A 14959-nucleotide genomic window follows, 5' to 3' on the forward strand; every position below is an offset into this window, starting at 1 on the left:
AGTACTAAAGTAGTATGCTTGCATTAAGGAGCCCTGTTACCAAAAAATATATCTTATAACTTGAGTCACGCTCTGTTGTGTGAGATTCTTACATTATAAAGGGTAAGGAATATAATAGAGGTATTCAAAAGGTAATATGTATACCCCTGGGGATAAAAGAAGGCTTTCCAAGAGGTCCTCAGGCACAGCCAGTTTTAAGGAAATGAATTTCCAGATCCTCAACTCCCACGTGTTATCTTTTCTAGATTGATCTGTGGCTAAGTTGTCATGTCATTATGTCCTATTGTCCTTTCCTACCTCCCATTTTTAAATTTATAGGAGAAAGGCATACTCACCTGTAATAAATTCTTACCAGGGTAGAAACTTCAGGGTGCCAATCAGACAATTTGAGATACTCTTGTTTGGGGAAGCCTCCTTTAAATCAAGGACCATAAAGCCATGATGTTGGCTTTATGGGTGTTGCATTTTTTTTTCCTTGTCTTATATTTTTGTCATTTAATTCAGAAGGAGATGAATAATATTATAGTAAAATTCCTTTCATTCACTTCTACATATTTAGAGGAAAAAATCTATAAAAATGAAAGTTAGGAATAGAAGTTCAGGTCTCTATTCGGCACATAATTACTGGATTCCCACACCTCCATCACTATAAAGTAAATACTCTAGCAGACTGTAAAAAGAAGGCGGCAGCGGATGAACGGGTCGGAGGTTGGGCACATCCTTTCCGTGAGACCCACAAAAACGCAGTAGTTTCTCTTACACTCGGGCTAACTGCAGCGCCCACAACGGCACACATTTCTGTTCACTGGTTGAGTTCACATGCATGGCAGTCCTTTCTAAAAGCTTTCTGAAAGCATGGTTGTGTTTAAATGATAAGTGGCCTGTTTAGGCCGGCTCCAGCGAAACACCCAAACACCCGGCGGGCAGCACGCTCTCTCCGCCGAGCGGGTGCCCCCAGTCGCTCCACTAGGAGCGTGGGAAGGGCAGGGCGGGCGGGCAGAAAGCTCGAACAGCCACATGGTTTACCTACCGTTTCCCAGGAGGGTCGAGTGGGCGTGGAAGACGAACGGGTGCCTGCACCACTGTAACAGCACAGACCACGAGCTTCGGCCTACCGACCCTTACGTCACACCTTGCTGGGCTTTGCCAAGGACGTGCGCGAGAACCAGGCCAACCCCCGCGTGCCTCCGCGCCTGGCTCCGCCCACCGCGCTCGTAGCCCCGCCCCAACCCTGCCCAGTAGGGGGGGCCCACCCGTCGCACTTCCGGCGCCAGCCTCCAGACCGGCCTCGGTCGCTTTTTGCTTCCCTCTCCCTGGCTTTCTTCCCCCGCCCCCATCTTTTTTAACACTGTCACGTGAGGGGCGAGCGCGGGGGCTGCTGGGATAAGTACGCCGGTGGGTCAGGGTTCGGCCCCAACATGGCGGTTCCTGTCGGGCGGCGACCAACGCTTTGCCGTCGGGAGGATTAACTGGCGATTGTTGGCGTCTCCACCTATCAGGGTGGAATGCAAGGACGCCGGGGCGAGCGCTGAGGAGCGGCGGTGACGGCGAGGGGTCGGTGGCGGGTGCCCCGGGAGCCGAGGCGGCGGCGTCTGTTCTGTTGGTCTCAAGGCTTCAGTGTCGGGCCCCGCCCGGCCGAGCCGGGCCGGGCCAGGCCGGCGAGCGGCGGCAGTAGCTGCTGCAGCCGCAGGATCAGCCTCTGAGAGTGGGCCGGAGGGCGGGCGCCGCTGCTGCCTCTGCCGCGGTGATGGCCCAGTGTGTACAATCAGTGCAGGAGCTCATCCCGGACTCCTTCGTCCCCTGTGTCGCCGCGCTGTGTAGCGACGAAGCCGAGCGGCTCACTCGACTCAATCACCTTAGCTTCGCGGAGTTGCTTAAGCCCTTCTCTCGCCTCACTTCTGAGGGTATGTGGTCTCCCCTTTCCACTGAGCTCCCGCAAAGCTGGGGCCGGGAGAGGGAAGTTGGGGGCGGGCAGGGAAGAGAAGGGCGGTGTTTACATCCCGGAGCCGGTAGAGTGGCGTTGGGCTGGGCCCCCGCGGTGTCTCCGGTGGCCGCAGGAGGAGGGGCCGTGAGGTGGTCTAGACATCATGGTCCTAATCTCCAGTTTTTCTAGGCACTTCCCCGACCAGCCACACTGTTAGGTAATTAAAAATGTGAGTCCCAGAGAAGGGCATTGAGACTGTTCTCAGCCGCCACAGGGAGGGAATTAGGAAGTTGCAAGGCAGGGCAGGGTAAGAAGATGCTCCCTGTTAGACCGATTAGGTCTTAGGGGGAAGACGACGAATCATTTTCCCCTGGGAGTTAAACCGGGCTTTCAAAGTTGTCTTGAGTATTATATTCTTTAGCAGTGAGGTGCATCCCCTTCAAGCGTTCTGTTCAGTTATTTTACTTTTTTCTTTTGAGAATTCAAACATTTCCTTAGGTATCCAGTATTTTACTTAATCTCTCAAGAAAATAAAAAGAATTATAAAATTAATGAAACTTGCAGCAGCCTTTTTTTGCCTAATGGACGAGGAACTAAGGACAAGTTGTAGTTAATTTAATCGAGATAGTTGGAGTTACGATTTATAGAGATGGAAAAGTCCTGAATTTTTTTTTCAGTTAAAAGTTTAATCAACGGGAGAAATATCTTTTATAGAAGAGCTGCCTGTTTTCTCCAGCTTTAGATTCTTTATTAGGGAAAAGTAAGTGTAATAATAGTCAAGTGTGGTTTAACCAATATCTTTACCTGTACTTTGCAAACAGAACATAGTAAAGTATAGGGAAAGTTCTGCGTTAAGAACTTTAAAATAAAAAGGTTCTATAATAAAGCTGTGTCAAGCCAACGACCATGGTTTTTTGGTTATGACTTCACACAAAAAAATGCTGTGCCATAAATTTATTTATTTACATGCCACACGTGTGTATTCTTTGGGAGAATATCTCCATTGTAAGTTTGCTTTTGTATTTATTATTTTTTTAAAATAAATTTATTTATTTTTGGCTGTATCGGGTCTTCGTTGCTGTGCACGGGCTTTAAGTTGCAGCGAGCAGGGCCTACTCTTTGTTGCGGTGCGCCGGCTTCTCATTGCGGTGGCTTCTCTTGTAGAGCACAGGCTCTAGGCATGCGGGCTTCAGTAGTTGTGGCTCGTGGGTTCAGTAGTTGTGGCTCACGGGCTCTAGAGCGCAGGCTGAGTGGTTGTGGCGCACGGACTTAGTTGCTCCGCGGCATGTGGGATCTTCCCGAGCCAGGGCTTGAACCCGTGTCCCTTGCATTGGCAGGCAGATTCTTAACCACTGCGCCACCAGGGAAGCCCTCAGTTTTGTATTTAAAGGAGAGAGAGAGAGAGCTATCCAATAAAGCAAAGATTGGGAACTTGGATTTTCTTCAGCATGTACTTTAGCCATCCATCTCACCTCCTCCAGTATTGTCCTAAGTCAATAAAAACAATAAAGCGCGCTACATTCTTAAATTCTTAAAAGACAAAACAGTGCGTTTGATTTTGAGCTGTGTGCCCTTTTCTGCTTTGCTAATGAATAATAATGCAAACACCTATACCTACTTACGTAGCATTTGTCTTTGAGTCCTCCTTGAGTCCTATGAGGTAGATACCGTTAATACCATTTTAAATTTGAGGACGTTGAGGCCCAGAGATGTTAACTTGTCCAGTCTTACAGGTGGGAAAGATTTAAAAACAGGCAATTTGATTCAAGACAAGGTGTTCTTAATCAAGTCGTCTTATCTGCTGGTAATATTTAGAATCACCTATTCACACAACGGAGCAGTGCTGTCCAGTAGTAAAATAATGTGAATCACATGTATAACTTTTATTTAGTAGTCACATTTAAAAAGGTGAAAAGAAATGGGTGAAAGCAGTTTAAGTAATATCTTATTTAACCCAATATTTCCAAAATGTTGCCATTTCAACATGTAGTAAATATACAACAATCTTAATGAGCTATTTTGCATTTTTTTATTGCTAAGTCTTTGAAACTTGGTGTGCATTTTACACTTATATTACATCTCAGTTTGGACTAGATATGTTTCAAGTACTCAGTAGACACATGTGGCTGGTGCCTCCTGTATTGGACAGTGCAGTGAATAGAGGCAGAAATCAGTACTCTGCTTTCCTTGTGTAGACTGCAAAAGATTTAAGGAAGGAGTATAGTGAGTTGGACTTTAATAGGTTGACGGTTGGTGGAAAAGAAGAGGGTGGGCATTCCCTGTCGAAGACAGGGATGAGGTTAGAATGGTATGGGCAAAGGTATAAATTACGATTCAATGGTTGGGGGGAACAGTGGGAGAAGTCCCTATTGAGTACAGGATAGTAAGGGAAAATACCTAGATAAGGAAGGATCTTGAATTCTAGGAAAGGAATTTTTGATTTCATATCTAATGGTAAATATGTGGCACTCACAGATTTCTTAAGCAAGGGTATGGAGTTTTGGGGGAGTTGGTGTGGTTTATAAGCAACTGAGTTAAAAAAAATTTTTTTTTTAGTACAGTAAAGTTTTGTGTGCTACGTAAAAACAAAAGATACCATTATTTTATTTTTCAAAATATGTTCTGTAGTACACCAGTTGTATGTTTCCTGGAAAAATTTTGTGGTCAAATAAGTTTGCTTAATAGCATATGGAGAGTTCTGGGAACACTTGCTGTAAAGAGACCTTTTAAAAACTTAATCCAGTATTTCCCAAATTTATTTGAACATGGAGTTGATTTTTCAGACAGCTATCTTGAGCAACCAGTAATCCATGGGCAGCACAGTGGGGAATGTTGCTCCATAGTACAGTATTCAAGAAACTATATTTATATGGTAGTCTATAAAAGTAAGGTAATGGTAGAGCTGAATTTCACCCTGAAATTGAGATGTTATATGATACATAACATCACCTTTTGTGACATTATAATCTTAATGAAGCCTTGATATAATTATTTAATTCTGAACCTCTGGATTTTTTGTGTGTGATTTAAGAGCATTTCTCAGTCATTCTTAGCTTTTGCCTTTCTCTTTACTAAGTTGGTTTTGTGCTACTCCAGTATATTACTTATCTATTGTTGTGTAACAAATTACCCCCAAACTTAGCACCTTAAAACAAAAGCATTTATTATCTCTCAGTTTCTCAGGAATCTGGGAGTGGCTTAGCTGGACAGTTCTCTCTTGAGGTTACAGTGGAGCTGTTAGCAGGGACTGTGGTCATCTAGGGCTGGAGGATCCGCTTCCAAGCTCACTCATATGGTTGGCAAGTCTCACTTCCTCACTGGATGCTGGCCTGAGACCTCAATTCTCTGCCATGTGGGCTTCTCCATAGGTTCCCTGAGTGTCCCCATGACATAGCAGTTAGCTTATCCCAGAGGGAGTGATCAGAACCAAGATGGAGGCTGAACCCTGTTTTTAAAAATATAAATATATTTATTTATTTATGGCTGTGTTGGGTCTTCGTTGCTGCACACGGGCTTTCTTTAGTTGGGTTGAGCGGGGGCTACTCTTCGTTGTGGTGCATGGGCTTCTCATTGCGGTGGCTTCTCTTGTTGTGGAGCATGGGCTCTAGGCACGTGGGCTTCAGTAGTTGTGGCATGCGGGCTTAGTAGTTGTGGTACATGGGCTCAGTAGTTGTGGCTTACAGGCTCTAGAGCGCAGGCTCTGTAGTTGTGGCGCATGGGCTTAGTTGCTCCGCAGCATATGGGATCCTCCCGGACCAGGGCTCGAACCCGTGTCCCCTGCACTGGCAGACGGATTCTTAACCACTGTGCCACCAGGGGAGCCCTGAACTCATACAACCTTATCTCAGAAGTAGTATACCATTGTTTTTGCTATGTTCCATTGGTCACACATACCAGTCCTGGGATGTGGGAGGGGACTCCACCAGAGTATATACCAGGAAATAACTGGGATCATTGGGTGCCATTTCAGAGTCTGGCTGCCACACATAATAACTAATTTCTGGATTATTAGTAAGATTACCCAATAACTAATAACGTAATAACTGGTTAACCCGTTCTGAATATAGGGCACAACTAGAATAACCTTTTTGTGTTAGCACTTGCGGATACTAGAGTCAATTTAAAATTTTGAAAGAGGTTTAATACATACATGGCTACTTATGTTATTTGACAATTATGGATCAACCCTTCAAGGAAAGTACTTGTACAGTACACTCTAAAAATATCAGAAATGTACCGTAGTATTTTTGTGTTTTTTGGTCTCTCTGTTTCATAGTTAGACCAGCTGAGAAGTTTCATTAGGGAGAGAGGCCTGCATATGTTTATTTAAATAATTTAGAAAACAATTACAGATGGATGCAGAGAATACAAGAAACATCCAGGTCCTCATTACCTAGAGCCAATGAAATCTTGTCATATTTGCTTTGTATCTTTTCCTTTCCTTTAAAAAGAAACATTATAGATAGAGCTGAATTCACCTTTTTACCCTTCCTCAGTCCCATTTCTTTCCTTCTTTCATCATAGGTAATCATTATAATGGAATTTGCGTGTATACTTTCTGTACATATATTTAGTTTTGCAATACAAGTACACATATTCATGCCACATATAGTATTTTAAAAAGATTTTTGTTTAATGTCTTTTAATTAAAGATTTAGAAGTCAACAGAACACACAGGAAATTTAGGAAGACAGTTTTTAACAGATGTAACTTTATTTAAAATGTAGGCGGGCTTGAGCTTAAAAGTTTGGTATAAAGTGTTTTCCATTGGTGAAAATAACGTCTGTTTTTAATGGGTAGGTACCCAAAGTCAGTTTTCCAAAAAGTGCCTCGTATTTGTATATGATCCATGATGTACTTGAAATAGAGTATGTTGTACATGCTGCCTCCATCTTAACTATACAGTCATGTGTCAGGCTTGTGCTGAGTGCTTTACACTTACTGTGTCTTCTAAGAGTATCTCACCTAAATCCTTCAAATAACCTTGTAAAGTACATTACTTTCTTTATATGTTATAGATGAAGAAATTGAGCATGGGAAAGTTTAAAAGTTGTTTAGGGTAACCCAGTTAATAAGTGGTGGGTTGGAATTTCAAATAAAGTCTGACTCCAGAAGTTGGGCCCTTAACCAATACAGTGGACTGCTTCTTATAGTACCATGGCAACTAATCATCTTGTCTTATTATATTTATGAGAAAAAATACGCTCACATTTCCTTCTGTGCACCGTGGACACTGTCTTGCTACAGTCGCCTGAGAACCTGTTCCTTGGCCTTGAAGCCCTGAACCACTGGTTATAAATCCCATAGACTGAGCCAAGGTAGAGAGGAGGCAGGAGGTACTGGGTTAGGAGAAGGGATCTGGGCATTGTTTTTTTTTCTTCCTTTCTTTCTTTTTCATAGACTTTATTTGTTAGAGCAGTTTTAGGTTCACAGCAAGACTGAACAGAAAATACAGAGAGTTCTCATATACCTCCTGTTCCAGCACACGCACAGCCTCGCCTCACTGTCAACATCCGGCACCAGAGCAGCATTGATTTTTATGATACTAGAATAGGGGCTGAGAATGGAGGCATTGCTATCGGAGAAGCAGAGGAAGCCTGCATGCAGCATTTAATTCCCTTTCTTCCCTTTTCCTATTTTCAGTGTTGATACCATAGACCTCACACTGCCGTGGACCAGCCTTAGGGTGAGGTGAGAATTAGACATTTGGTATGGATGGTAGTTGGTCCCTGGCAACTCTAACATAAGAGGAAGGAAAGGACCTAGAGTAGAGTAGTTGTGAGCAGTAGCATTGTGGGAGAGGAAGGTTAGACTGTTTAGCTAGCCCTTTTGGTGTATAATGGAATGTTGTAAAGTCAGTTGTATTCTCGAAGACTGTTCCACTTGGAATTTCTGGTTTCCAAATTGAGCATCCTCTATAAACCATTAACCCAGTTTATTATTGTTGTAATAGTTGGCCTGTTATGCTTTGTATAGAAATAATTTCAAGGTTTTTTCTTTTTTCTTTTTAAGTTCATATGAGAGATCCCAATAATCAGCTTCACGTAATCAAAAACTTGAAGATAGCAGTAAGCAACATTATCACCCAACCACCTCAGCCTGGAGCCATTCGGAAGCTTTTGAATGATGTTGTTTCTGGCAGTCAGCCTGCAGAAGGATTAGTAGCAAATGTGATTACCGCAGGAGATTACGACCTCAACATCAGTGGTATGTAATAAGGTTTATCATTATTTTTAAAATGACGTTTTCTTTTTATTAGAAAAGGTAATTCTATAACTTGGAAATCATTCAACACTTAAGTGCTTGCTGAGTGCTAGAGCCTGGAAATACAATGTTGAAAAAAAAAGTCCTTGCTTTTAAGGAGGTTACAGTCAAGTAAGCGGGCAGCCATTCAAATAACTATGAATTATGTGATTTCACTTTACTTTTTCATAATGAAAAATTTTTTTTGTAGTTCTAATTGTAAAGTTAATACAAGCTCCTTGAGGGCAGGAACTTTGGCTCTTTATTTTATTCCTAGTATCTAAAGTAATACCTAGATCATAAGCATAATAAATATTTCTTGAATGAAAGAACTAACAGTAGATAAACTATTCTCTTGTGACATTAAGTAATACTGTGATTACATAAAAAGCATTAAGTTTATTATATTTTTTATCTTGCTTAGCGCTAAGTGGAGGAAATGTTTATAATATATAAATAAATATTTGATCTTAATCTGATTTGAATGATAAATGTTTTCATAATAGGCTTGGTAGGTAAAATTATGTAATACTCTGTAAAGTGAGTTAGCAGTGGTTGGTGTGACTCTTTTCCAGTATGAAAAAGACTTAATGGGGAGACATGGGATAGATTTTTAGAGGGGAAAGATTAAAAGTACATCATCTGGGAGTTCCCTGGCAGTCTAGTGGTTAGGGCAGTGAGCTTCCACTGCAGGGGAGCACAGGTTCGATCCAAGATCCTGCATGCTGCATAGTGTGGCCAAAAAAAAAAAAAGAAGTACATCATCTAATTAGGATATTTTAGCAGCCTAATAAAATAATCTTAGATCAGTATAACTCATAATCTATTACTTTAACACCTCCTAATTGCATATTTAAAGATTTTTCCAAACATACAAAGAGAAATTAAGTGGCATGTTTTAAATCCTCAAGTTAGTTGGTTGCACTTGTATGGTTAGAAGTATTTGTAGATTTATTTTGTTTAAATGTTTATAATTTTTCTTCTTTCTCTGTAATTTTAATTCCAGCAAGGCAAGTTAACTTAATAAGACTAAGTTTAGAAGATTATGGTTATCTTTGTAAATCAAAAGAATCCATTTTCAGGATACATATTTTAAGCAGTTCCTGGCATAACATGTTTTCAACATGAGGCAAAATTTGCAGATTTCTGGGAGAAAGCAGTGGAATTTGAACTATTTCTGTCATCAATGGAAAATTCATGTTGAGATGTGAAGGGCAATGAATCAAGGGCCAGAGTTATCCAGTAGTTAATTGGATAACTTGAATAAGTCACTTATTCAGAATCAGTTTTATTCTTTGAAAACAAGAGGAATTGGCTAGATTACGTCTTAAGGCCTCTTCTAGACCTTTAATCCCGTGATTCTATTTTATAGGGACTTTAATATTTTTATTATACATGCAACAAATATTTATTGATTTCCTACTGTATGCTTTGCATTGAGATCAGAGATGAATGAGATGCTATATATAACTTCATATATTAGTCATATATCTGGTCAATAATTATAATACATTCGAATTTATAGTATCTTAAGATGACAATATGTTGTAATAGAGAGATGGCATATCCAATATGCCAAAGTGCTGAGGGGCACACAGAGAAGGATTAACTATCATATTTTAAAAAAATTATCTTTTTCTATACTGAAAATATTTTCCTAACCTCCAAAGCTTATATACCTTTAACATAAAAAAAATTTAATTTATCAGAATGATATATACACAGAGGCATAATGCTAAAAAGACTTGAGAGGAACGAGCAACAGTTGATCTGCTCTCTGCACCCCTGCCCCACCAACTCTTTTCTCTGGTATTCATTTTGTGTTTCTAAGTAATATTTTTATATGGCTATTTATGGCTTAATTAAAATTTTTATTTATTGATTTCTTATTATAATTGATGAAGATTTAGCTTAATTACTCTCCTTCCTCCATCTCCCTAATGCAGTTTTTATAATTTTTGATTAATACTCACTGTTTACAGTACTGTGACTGAGTATTCACTTCTTCACTGCTGAGCCGAATGTTGGGCTTTCAGTTCATTCTTATACAGCTCTTTTTTTTTTTTTTCAGTATTTAGTAATTGCCTTTTTAAAAACAACTTGCCCAGAGTTCTTTGTATTTTTTACTAGTCCCTCAGACTTCTAATAGCCTCTCACTCAGTAAGATTTTCCCCTTGACAGATTAATTTATGAGATAATCCATTTATTAAGATCTCCTTCCTGAAGTCTTCTCTCTTTCTATTCCAGGCATTCTCAATGGGGAATGATACCATTCCTCAATGGGGTGAAAATTTGGTACTTGGGGAGCAAAAATATTAGATATTATAATGGTTTGTGGCTCTCCAAAGGACCACAGTCTGTAAATGGATACACAGTATATCTAAGTATCTAAGAATATTTTTAAGTATTCTTTGGGGAGAATGATCAATTAGAAAAATGTCTAAAAAGGCTCATGGGGGGAGATAATGAAATAAAAGTTTCAAAACACTGTTCTACTCAGTCGTGGTCTGGTTGCTTTCCAAGGCCTGCTCCACTGCTGCCTTTCTGGAGATTTCTTTCCCTTTTCTGTAGCCTCTCATTCATATCTTTTTTGGTGTATTTTGTTGATTTGGTGAAGGATCTCCAGCGGTTTCCTGAGAAAAGTTGTGTGGAAGGTAAAATTTTTGAGGAATGAATGTCTGAAAAGGATATTAGTAAATTGTTGTTGGCTTCTTTTAAGTCTTTAAGTTTTCTTCTATCCTATGCTTTTTCTTTCATTTGTATTATTTTTCAGTTTGTTTTGTTCTCCTTTTCATGTTGGAAACTTTCCTTAAATGTCTGGTGAGCCTTTGGCATTATTTTCTATTTCAAATTGAGGTATTATAACCCTGATTGGGCATAAAAAAGTTTGTCATCTTGTGGACTTCTTTATTGGGTGGTAAGGCTGTGAATAGGCTTGAGAGTTGCCCAGTTTTTATTACTCACAGTTCTTTTTTTTTTTTTGGCCGCACTGCGCAGAGTGCGGGATCTCAGTTCCGTGACCAGGGATTGAACCCGCTCCCCCTGCATTGGAAGCTCGAAGTCTTAACCACTGGACCACCAAGGAAGTCCCTTCTCACTATGAATTATTTGGGGTCATTTAATTATCTTTAGAGAAAGATTCTCAAATCCAATGTCTGGTTGCCTGTATATTAGGGATTGGCATATTTATTTTTTTATAGTTTATTAAAGTTGTTTGGTATAGATAGTTTATAGGAACAATGTGGTCATGATTTAGTTGTGAGAAATTTTATCTAATTATATTACTTACATTCTCAGGTCCCTGCCAACATCTCCACATAAGGAAAGATTCAGTGCCATTTGCTTTTAAAAGTGGGTGGAGGCATTACTATAGCTGAACTCCTTAGGCAGATTTTAAAAAAGAATTCCAAGTGGTTAGGACAAACTACAGAAGAAAACAGTTTGTTCAAGTTCTTTCCCTGCTACTTAAGGCACCTCCCTTTAGCTTTATTTTTATGTTGGTCTTGAAGACTGGGAATGTGATATGAAGGACTGAATTCATTTTAATAAGATTCTGTTAGAATACTTCTCTTTGGAGATATGAGAGTGGTTTTATCCATTGTAAATAAGATTAATTCTCTGTTTGTCTAGAAATACGCTTCTAGTTTTTACCATTAATGTCAGTCATCATACTTTTCATGCATTCTATTTATGAAATACATGTTAGATATTTACCTCATAAGCTTGGCTTAACAGTGCCACGTTTTCTTCATCAGATTGGTCAATTAAAGCTAGTGTTCCTTAGTACAGTAATTGGAAAGACACAATGATGGAATTGAAAGAATCTTCATTATATACAGTTATTTCCTGTGGTGGTCTGTTCCAGATTGTTTACACTCCACTCCTTGCCTATTATCTTTTTTTCCATTAAGCTACTGCTATTATTAGCATTTCTGTCTCATTTTTCTAAAACGGAGATAACTTTTATCTATCCTATCATCTACTGTCTATTGTGTTTACTTTTTTTTAAGGCAATTAAAAATTTTTTTAGAATTTTATTATTTGGCTGCATTGGGTCTTAGTTGCAGCACGTGGGATCTTCGTTGCAGCATGCAGGATCTTTTGTTGTGGTGTGCAGGCTCAGTAGTTGCGCTGCATGGGCTTAGTTGCCCCACGACATGTGGTATCTTAGTTCCGCAACCAGGGATGGAACCTGCATCCCCTGCATTGGAAGGTGGATTCTTATCCACTGGACCACCAGGGAAGTCCCTATTGTGTTTACTCTTTTATTTTTAGATATAAATTTGCTTATTTATTTATTTATATTTGGCTGTGTTGAGTCTTTGTTGCTGCGTTCGGGCTTTCTCTAGTTGCGGCGAGCGGGGGTTACTCTTTGTTGCAGTGTGTGGGCTTCTTATTGCGGTGGCTTCTCTTGTTGTGGAGCACGGGCTCTAGGTGCGCGGGCTTCAGTAGTTGTGGTGCGCTGGCTCAGTAGTTGTGGTTCACAGGCTCTAGAGCGCAGGCTTAGTAGTTGTGGCGCACGGGCTTAGTTGCTCCGCGGCATGTGGGATCTTCCCAGACCAGGGCTCGAACCCGTGTCCCCTGCATTGTCAGGTGGATTCTTAACCACTGCGCCATCAGGGAAGCTGGACGTATAGCATTTTAGACTAACACTGTCTAATAGAAATATGTAAGCCATTTACATTATTTTCAGTGTTCTGTAGCTACAATAAAGAATGTAAAAAGGGGGCATTCCCTGGTGGTCCAGTGGTTAGGACTCTGTGCTTTCACTGCCGAGCACCCAGGTTCAATCCCTGGTAGGCAAACTAGATCCCACAAGCTGCGCATTGTGGCCGAAAAAAAAAAATGTAAAAAGAAACTGGTGAAACTAATTTTAATAATATATTTAATTTAATTCCAGTTTATATATATATATACACACACACACAAAAAAATTATCATTTCAAATGTAATAAGTGGAAAATTTTATTCTTTTTTTTATATTGTCTTAGAAATCTTATGTGTATTTTACACCTACAGCACACCTCAGTCAGACAAGCTACATTTCAGGTGCCCACTAGCCACATGTGGCTAGTGGCTACCTACTTTATTGGACTCTGATGACAATGGTGAAATTAATCATATACAGAAATCCCAGTCTATGAGTCTTCAGATGACAATATCCAGGACAATTTTCCTCAAGCTCAAGAACTGATGAGTGAACAATGTACTTCTAAGAACAAAAAGAAAATACAGTATTTTCATCCAGCTAATCACTAATTTAGCAGAAAAGACTTCACACAATATTTTGAGATGATAACCTAGACCATCCCATTTTGTTAAAGGACGTGACCGTATTCTTTCATCTTTTATGATCATAAGTTTGTGTAACAAAATTTACTTGATACAGTTTGTAAGTGGACAAATGCTGAAAGCAGGTATGTGTATGAAGGTAATCTGAAAGAATTAGATGATGTAGAAGTAAAAAATTTATTAGCTTGATCGTTCTGTTTGCTGTTTAGAAGTCTAAAGAATGAAAACGTTTTGCAGTGATGGAGCAAATAGAAAAATGACCTTTTTCTTTTCAGCGAATATGAGCCATCACATTTTTCCAAAATATTGCACCTTGACTATGCAAGTGCAAGAAGAACCAGAAGTAATGATGAACTAGAAGTTGTTAGAGATGTGTTTGAATCTGGAATTGGTATTTACATGATGGATGTGTTGTAGGTTTGTGCATGATAGTTGATGAACAGTTAGTTGCATTCAAAAAACGTTGCCTAACTGAGGCATGTATCTTTAAAATGGGGAATATATGGAATACAATTTGAGTTTGCTTTACTAAAATCTATTAAAAAGTTTGTTATGGTTGTACTCTTAATTCTGTAAATAATTTGTAAAATGAATTAAAAATACAATAAAATATCAAGGGTCAGTTATATCCAGATAGTAAATGCAGTGACTATTTTTCCTGATATACTGAGGGTTAAAAAGAATATAGTTTCAATAAAGGACAACCTGTTTTAAAAAGTCTTCTCCTGTGGTGTGTGAGAAATTTAATAATTGGGCATAAGTAATCATGACTCTAATCTCTTTAGAATACTTTGATTTTTGCTGATTTTTCTGAAAACACTTGATTAGAAATATTCTCTTCAAGGATAGTTCTCAAGGTGGTTGTTAAAATACAAGGTTAGTATTTCTTAGCTCTTCATATTATTTAAGATTATTTGATTTGCAAAATGCTCATAAATTTTATATGAGTTCTGGTTTTAGTTTGTTGGTGCTTTTGTAGTCTAAGATACTCTGAATTAAACCATATATTCTGATAATCACTGTGTTGTCAAGTATTTTTGACCTTGAAACTGTATTTTAAAGAATTAAATAATTATACAGCATCTAATTATCTGATTTCTTTTCCTTACTTGAATATTTTCATTCTGAAATATACTAAGTTTTGGTACTACTGTTTATTTAAAGTTATAATCTTAAGTGACAACATTGTGTGGAATTTGTAATATTTCTTAGTGCTATTTTGTTTAGTCTGAATGGTGGTTTTCTGGTACTTTCAACTTTTGTGAATGATTAGAAAGGGAAAATATGTGATTTACAGGTGACATTTATGTTTAGGGTAGTCAGTCTTTTTCACTGGCAGGTTTGGGATTTCTAGTGATAGTATTTGGTTTCAGTAGAAAGAGGACCAGAGTTGCTCTAGGTCTAGCTCACTGCTGGCAGCCCTTGTTAGGTATGTATTGGAACACTAGTAACTCTGTGTCTGAAGCTACTGGCACTAAGAAAGGAACAAAGAAGAAATGG

General features: G+C 39.2%; 1 protein-coding gene across 3 annotated transcripts in view; it reads left to right on the top strand.

Moving 5' to 3' along the window:
* The first annotated feature begins 1386 nt into the window (after nt 1-1386).
* Nucleotides 1387-14959, top strand: part of TRAPPC8 (trafficking protein particle complex 8) — a 90620-nt gene continuing 77047 nt past the window's right edge. For 2 of the 3 annotated variants that reach the window (XR_003793924.1, XM_029225124.1), the window contains exons 1-2: nt 1406-1904; nt 7937-8131. Coding sequence is in view for 2 of the 3 variants with exons in the window: in XM_029225124.1 (XP_029080957.1) it covers nt 1748-1904; nt 7937-8131 (352 nt within the window). In the remaining variant the exon portion in view is untranslated. Of the gene's footprint in view, nt 1905-7936; nt 8132-14959 lie in introns of all 3 variants that reach the window. The other variant, XM_029225128.1, reaches the window with a different exon arrangement.

Source organism: Monodon monoceros, unplaced genomic scaffold, assembly GCF_005190385.1.
Source record: "Monodon monoceros isolate NGI ecotype Baffin Bay Population unplaced genomic scaffold, NGI_Narwhal_1 Super_Scaffold_1, whole genome shotgun sequence".
Classification (NCBI taxonomy): Eukaryota; Metazoa; Chordata; class Mammalia; order Artiodactyla; family Monodontidae; genus Monodon; species Monodon monoceros.